The sequence below is a fragment of the Myotis brandtii genome, unplaced genomic scaffold (genome assembly GCF_000412655.1).
Source record: "Myotis brandtii unplaced genomic scaffold, ASM41265v1 scaffold339, whole genome shotgun sequence".
Lineage (NCBI taxonomy): Eukaryota > Metazoa > Chordata > Mammalia > Chiroptera > Vespertilionidae > Myotis > Myotis brandtii.
Window position 1 is genome coordinate 1,839,948 of NW_005363061.1, and position 6,906 is coordinate 1,846,853.

Genomic DNA, 6,906 nt, shown 5'->3' on the forward strand with positions numbered 1-6,906 from the left:
ACTGGGCGAGGAGGAAGCGGTCACTGCGGCTCAGTAGCCCTGCGACTGGTAGCCCTGGGGCTCAGTGTCGAAGGCGTTGGCTGGCTGCTGGTAGGTGCCACCCATGCCGGTGGGATCGGGCCCGGCGCTGGGCTCCACGTAGGGGGCGTAAGGCATGCTGGAGTCCTGGCTGGGGTCCATGTAGTCCTGGGAGAAGAGGGCCGAGTCGGCGCCGATCTGGTACCGCTGGAAGGCCAGCACAGCCTGGCCTGCCTGGGGACGAGGGCCGGGGGGACGAGGACAGGTGGGAGGGGATGGTTAGGGGAGAGACAGACGAGAGCACCGGGTTAGTGGCGGTTAGTTCACCAGACACAGGCAACAGAGGGTTAAATATCCTAAAGCACCAAAGACAAACCAAGGTGGCCGATGGGCGATGGGCGGAAAGCTGTCCTTGCAGCAGCCCTGGAGAGGCCCACAACCACATCCTCCAGAACTTGAGAGGTCACCTACCCTGTATCCCCCAAACCCAGAGGTCGCTCTGGGCCACCAACAATTCTAGCCTCCACTGCGGAGTGTTAAAATGGCCCAAAGGCCCACACTTCCTTCTCAGGGCAGTTATGCGGGATGGGGAAAAGGAAGTTTCCAGGTGGGACAGAGAACTGTTGCCGTCTCCTAAAGGCGTCCGCCTCTCTTGCAGCAAATAAGTTCTGGCTAATAGATCACCCCAAGTTCTTTGCTCACCCTTGACCTGATACCTGGAATGCAGATGTGATGGCTGGAGCGCTAGTTGCTAAAATGGACCATGAGGTCCAGGAGCCAAGTTGTCGGGATGAAAGAGGCCTGGGTCACTAAAGGCTTCTGGAGCCACTGTGCCAGCCTCGGACTGTCTTCCCAGACCTGGGCTTCGTTTAAACCACTGTTGTTTGCTGCTGAACCTAATTCTAATGGAAACCACTTGGTCCGATGAGTTTGGGAAACGGAGTTAAACAGTAAGTTTCAGGAGCACAGGGCTTGTCGGAGCCTTGGCCATTTAATGTTCGCTGGGTCCCCAAGGGGGAAGCCACAGCCACATTCACCACCTGATATGAGCACTGAAGCCCTTTGTTTTCAGTTGGGAAAAACTTGTCTCCCGCATCCGTGCATAGGTGGGAAATTCTTTTTCAGTAAAAGCAACTATATTGTTATTAAGGACCATGACATTGACCACACCAAGCCAGGGAGGAAGTGAAATGTCCCTATAAAAGTAGTTTACAGGGTTACATTGAGCGCTCTCCACAGTCTCTCCAGCCAGGTAACCTGCCTGTGATGGGAACCCTACACCCCCATTTTTGAGCTGGGAAGACTGAGGCCTAGAGAAGGGAGGCCTCAAGGCAGAGTTAGTGCCAGAACACATGCTTGAGCACAGGCCTTCCCAGGCCACACCTCCTTCCCTTGATCAGCCCCCCGACAAAGCACCCAATCAACCAGGAACCCCAAAGGGCCATGAGGTCTGACGCAGGTGCTTGGTGTTTAATTCCAGAAAGTTCCAGAAGCCCAGTGACTAGGCATTAACTTCCGATCTGTGTCAGTGGAGGAAGCTCCGAGGGGCAGCCCTTCCTGGGAAGTGGCTGTTTAAAGCCAAGAGCCGGGGGCCTGGGAAAGGCCGGCCTGAAGGAGCTGGCTGAGGAAAGCTGGGGGCCCCGCTGTATTTTCTATGTTGTATGAGGTCCTGGCTGCTGGCAGCTCACACGCAGGAGCCCGGAGAAGCAGGGAGGGGGGCAGCCCCCTGCGGTGGCGCCTGGCCTTCAGCGCCCTGAGTCATCGGCAAGCTCGCAGGAGCACGTGGGGAAGGGATGAATGAGTCCCTCAGAGACACATCTGCAGACCTGGTTCTCCCGGGGCCCCTGGCTCCCCGTCCAGGCTGGTTTCCTGCAGGGAGACAGAGGGCTGGAGCAACGACCTCTGCGGATCCTTCCAGGGCGGCCTCTGACCACAGGCACCTCGTGCCAACTGTGGACACTCCCCTGCCCTCCCTGAGCCGAGGCTCCCTTAGCATCCAGCTCAAGGGGCCACAGGCAGGAGCAAAGGAGCCACGTGGGCCCCTGCTGGACTGGGTTGCGGAGGGGGGGCTGGGAGTTCTGCTCAGAGCCCAGGAACCCGGTGTCCACGTGTCCTGCTTCTGCAGGTCAGGCGCACTGTTGAGCCTCCACTGTGCCTTCAGCAGCCTGCCCTTGGATGCCTTCAGTGTCAGGAGGCTCACGCTGTGTGCTCTGCTCTGGGGCCTGCTTGCGCTCCATCACCTCCTCAACTCCTGCAGAGAGTGGAGGGACAGGGGGGTGCCTGCCCAGGCACCCGAGGGCCCCAAGGAGGGAACCTGTGCAGAACTGGAGGCCAAAGTCCTTCAGCAGAACAAGGATTCGCCACATGAGAATCACCCCGAAGTCAAGATTGTGGACGTGTCCCTGACTCCTTGGACAGAATGAGTGAATAAATGAATGAGTAAATGACTGAGTGAGTAAATGAATGAGGGAACAAATGAAAGAACAAAAGAGCCTACATTTATTGAGCATCTCTGTGCCAGCCTTTGTTTCATCCATACAATGGCCCTGAGAGATTGGTCCACTATCACTCCTCAGTCCAGGGAATTAGACTGAGGCTCAGAGAGGTGCAGGGGTTTGCCCAGGGTCACACAGCACATGAGAGCAGAGTCAGGACTGGAGTCCTCTGATGTCCTCAGCCAGGCCTCCCTTGGCCGCCAGCCTCCACTGGGACTGGAAGACCAGCCTTCATGCCACAGCCGTGGCACAGGCCCTCACACTGTCCACGGCTCAGCACCCTGGCAGCCCACATAGGGAGCCACCTCCCACCCTCTAACAGCCCATGGCAGTCCATTGAGGGAGATTTCGGTTTGGCGGTCTCCCCTTCCCTGCACATGGGCTCCTGGGGCCAGGGACCCCATCTGATCCATCACTAGGCACAAAACAGCTGCTCAATAAATGTTTACTGAATGAATGAACACATGAAGGGTAAACAAAAGAGGTAACGGAAAAGTGGCCGGTCTTAACTGGCCTCTCGAGCCAGCCCTCCACTGCCCTGGATGCCCAGGCATCCTGGCCGTTGCAGGCAGTAGGCTGCCAGGGGGCGGGACACAGGGCTCCCTGCCTCGGGACACCGGGCAGGCCTACGGCTGTGCCGAGCTGGGAAACAGCGTGTTGTATTCCTCCTGGAAGGTAAGGTCCTTGAATCTCCGCACGGCCAGGGCTGCGCTCAGGCTCTGCCAGGAGAGAGCAGGGGTGAGGCCAGCAGGGAGGCCGGCTTCAGTGGGCCGGCGGGTACCTATCGCCCTCCTCTGAAAGTTCAGTGTCCAATTACCCACTCCTCTGGGAGCGCCCTCTCATCTCAGGGCTTGCTGCTCCCTAACTCTTCCCTGTGGGCCGGACGGCCCCGCTTCCAGGGGACCTCCTCTGGTCTGAATACCCAGGGTCTCCGGGTTTCCCTCCCAGCCTTAAGGACACAGAGGTCTGGAGTGACCATAGCTGGCCTGCTGGGGCCAGAACCACAGGTCTCCTCTTGCAAACTCTAGCTCCCAATATGGTATCAGGGCGAGGGTCCCATGAGAAATGGACATCCAGGGGCCTCCACAAGAGACAGAAGTCGCCCCAGGGCAGGCCCAGGAGGGTGCGGCATGGGGGCTCCTCCCTGCAGAAGGCTCGGCCAAGGGCTGCTCAAAGGCCTGGGGAGAGGGGACCCTTGGGGTGAGAACGATGCGACCCAGGCATCTGCAGGAGAGGAGGGGAGGGATACACTGAGGTGACCTGGAGCCTCATTCCAGGGCGGTCTTGCTGACTCGCTGGTGGCGCTCAAGAAAACTGGGCTCAGAGCCCTGACCCACACGTTTTCTCACTAGTAACTCGAATACATTGCCAACACACAAACAGCAGATTCACACAGAAACTCAGACTTCTGGCTTCTCCGGAACACGGAAGACCTGGGCTCCGTAGGGCCTCATTCCTGCCTCAGGACAGGCCGAGGAGAGGGTGCCCTGCAGGTCAGGCATGGACATGCTGCCTGGCCCGCCAGCGGGGCACCTGAGTTTGTGATGCCCTTCCCCCAATCTAACCTCCCGATTTTACAGATGGGAAGACAGAGGCCCGGAAAATTAGAGGCAGCTCCAGGGTGTGACCCAGGTCTCCTGCCTCCTAGGCCTGGGCTCCTTCCCAGCCTAAAGCCTCGGAGCCTCATCTTGCCGTGAAGCCTCAGCGTTGTCGCCTGTTACCGAGGAGAGAGAATACCCACCCAGCTACCGTGGTGGGCGCTCTGCACCAAGCCAGGGCCTGCCATCACCCCGTGACTGTCCTCTCTGGCAATGGGGGCAGTCTCCTTCCTCGGGGGCAGCCCCGCCGGGCGGAGGGCAGAGCAGGATGGAGCCCCTGCTGTGCTGGCAGGCCGCAGGCCGCAGCCCAGAGCCTGGCTGGGCAGGTGGTTACTCACCCACGTGAAGATGGAGAAGAAGGAGAAGGCGATGGCGGCCCGGGCTGCGTCCGTCCCTTCGTTAAGTGGGTTGTCCTTGGGCTTGGAGACCTGCCACTGGTTGGCCAGGTAGCAGAAGCCCACGAACCAGAGGAAGGCCCAGAAGGCTGGGGTGTCCACCAGGGTCAGGCAGAACAGTCCACGCGTGGGGAGAGGGGGTAAGTTGGGAGGGAATGGGAAACGAAGGAACAGGGAGAGGTTCAAGAGCACATCTCCCAAACCCTCCCCCAACCCCCGAGGGGGGCAGAGAGGGGAGCACAGGGAAGGTGGGGCGAGGACAGAGAGGTCAGTCAGATGCAGCCGAGAGGTCACGGAAAGGATCCAGCAAAGGCCCAGGGAGAGCCAGAGCGGGGAGAGGGAGGGAGAGAGGGACGGAGGCCGGGAGGGAGGGACAGAGAGAGAGAACATCAATCAGCCTGGGCCGGCCTTTCTCTAACCTCAGCCAAGCACAGACTTCCCAGCTGTCCCTGACTGTCCCCCATCCGCCCCGCAGCCTGCAGCTTCCTGGGAGGAGCACCCCGACACCCCATCACCCCTGACTGCAGCCTCACAGAGATCTGAGCAGGGGGAAGGGGAGGGGGGCTAGGGCAAGGGTGTGGTGCAACCCCAGTGGGCCTGAGCCTCGACCTCTATAGCGATGGGCCTCTGGAGCCCAGACCCGCCCACAGGCACTGCTGGGGCACCCTGAGGCTCTGTGGGACACAGTTTGAGAACTATGAATTTTGTTCTAGTTCCTTCAGGTCTAAGGGCCCCCAGACCTTCCACCGGGCTCATCCTGAGTCCCAGGCCTGGAAATGGAGGGAGGTCCCTGCCAGACCTCAGACCATGGCCTTAGGCTAGTGAGGCTGATGTCTTTCTTACTGACTCTCAACCTAAGCCTCCACCAATCAGATTCTCCAAACTCGTGGGACGGAGGTCAGGGTACCTCTGTCAAGGCCGTTTCTGAAGGGCAAGTGCAGCAGGTCACCTAGACTGCCAGCTCCAGAGTCTGACCCTCCCAGGGCACCTACTGTGTGCCAGGGCCTTCAGGCACAGCGCTGTTTAGTTCTCAGGGGCCCACGAGGGCGGTGGCACTGAGTGGAGAGGGCGCCCCTGGATGCTGCAGTCCCTCCTCGCTGTGGAGCTGTGGTCACTGGGGTTGCAGGCCAGCACTATTTAGTTCTCAGGGGCCCACGAGGGCGGTGGCCACTGAGTGGAGATGGCGCCCCTGGATGCTGCAGTCCCTCCTCACTGTGGAGCTGTGGTCACTGGGGTTGCAGGCCAGCACTGGTCCCACGCTTCCTTGTGGCAGCCCTGTGACCCCCAAGCCTGTCCCTTCACCCGCCTGTTAGGTGTGCATGGGGATCAACGGGACCCGGGCAGGGACAGCCCTCCGCAGACTCTGGGGCGGGGGCTCACCCGAGACACCGATGTCCGACAGGACGGCTTTCTTGCGGTCCTTCACGCTGCTGATCTGCGGGAAGTAGACGTCCAGGGCCAGGTAGAGCAGGCAGGTGATGAAGGTGAGCACGCCCACGGTCACACCGTAGCTGCAGGCGTTGGGGTTGCGGTTGTAGATGCAGAACTCCTCACCCTCCAAGGGGGTGTTGAGGTAGCCCTCGTTCACGATGGAGCCGAACACCACGATGGAGAACACCTGAAGAGGGCGGGAGGGGCAGGGGAGGCATGAGACCCAGGCAGGCCCCACCCAGTACCAGCCCGGCGTTGGGGGGGAAGGGGTTGCCCACCAACACCTCTCAGCCTGATGCTGCCTTTCTTCACCCCAAAAAGCAGGCATTTCAGAGGGAGGCCCAGAGAGGGAGGGCAACTTACTTGGGGTCACACAGCACAGGGAAGGATCAACGGCTTCCATCCTCAACCCCAGATCTGAGGACCCGCTCACTGCAGATATGACCGCCCCCCCCACACCCCCCTATCCCGCCAGCCAGGTCCTGAGAAGGCCTCTTGCACCCTGACACCAAGGTTCCTCTAGGACTGGACCCGGCCTCCCAGAACCAGTGGTCTCATGTGCTCCTGGGCAGGGGACCTGCTCAGCCTCCAGCCCCATTTTGTGCACCCCTCCCCTCCACGGAGGCCTCAGGCCCCACCTGCCTGTCCTCGGTCCCACCCTTCCCTGTCGTCTAGGCCCTGACACGTGGAAGGAGTGATGGATGGAAAAATAATGATCCTGCCAATTACAGGGGAACCTGCACCACCATGAGTGAGTGACATGGGGTCCCTCACTTAACCCCCCAACAGGTCTCTTTCAGTCTGGCTGGCACCCAGCTAAGATGGCCCCAGGACCCCACTTCCTGGTATTTACACCCTGGACTGTGGGCTAGGCCAAGCGACTGCTACAGAATATGGCAAAAAGTGGTGGGATATCACTTCTGTGAGAAAGTTTCAGGCTCTGGCTCTTGGCCCCTCTTGCCTGCTCAC

The 6,906-nt window shown here is 60.0% G+C and overlaps 1 protein-coding gene across 1 annotated transcript; it reads right to left on the reverse strand.

Moving 5' to 3' along the window:
- Positions 1–6: 6 nt before the first annotated feature.
- On the reverse strand, positions 7–6,265 carry SYNGR1 (synaptogyrin 1). Its single transcript, XM_014543831.1, has 3 exons — positions 5,887–6,265; positions 4,450–4,595; positions 7–252 (listed from the first exon to the last, which is right to left on the reverse strand). Exons 1-3 carry the CDS (start codon positions 6,263–6,265, stop codon positions 31–33), a joined length of 747 nt encoding a protein of 248 aa, XP_014399317.1. The 3' UTR covers positions 7–30.
- Positions 6,266–6,906: the final 641 nt, after the last annotated feature.

What these genes read in the sequence shown, in the direction of transcription:
- SYNGR1 (XM_014543831.1), bottom strand. Translation starts at nt 6,265, where the DNA reads ATGCCTGCTTTTTGGGGTGAAGAAAGGCAGCATCAGGCTGAGAGGTGT. An exon ending in GTCGGACATCGGTGTCTCGG is followed by an intron (nt 4,596 to 5,886) that starts GTGAGCCCCCGC and finishes TGGACACCCCAG; the next exon opens with CCTTCTGGGCCTTCCTCTGG. An exon ending in TCTTCTCCATCTTCACGTGG is followed by an intron (nt 253 to 4,449) that starts GTGAGTAACCAC and finishes CCTCGTCCCCAG; the next exon opens with GCAGGCCAGGCTGTGCTGGC.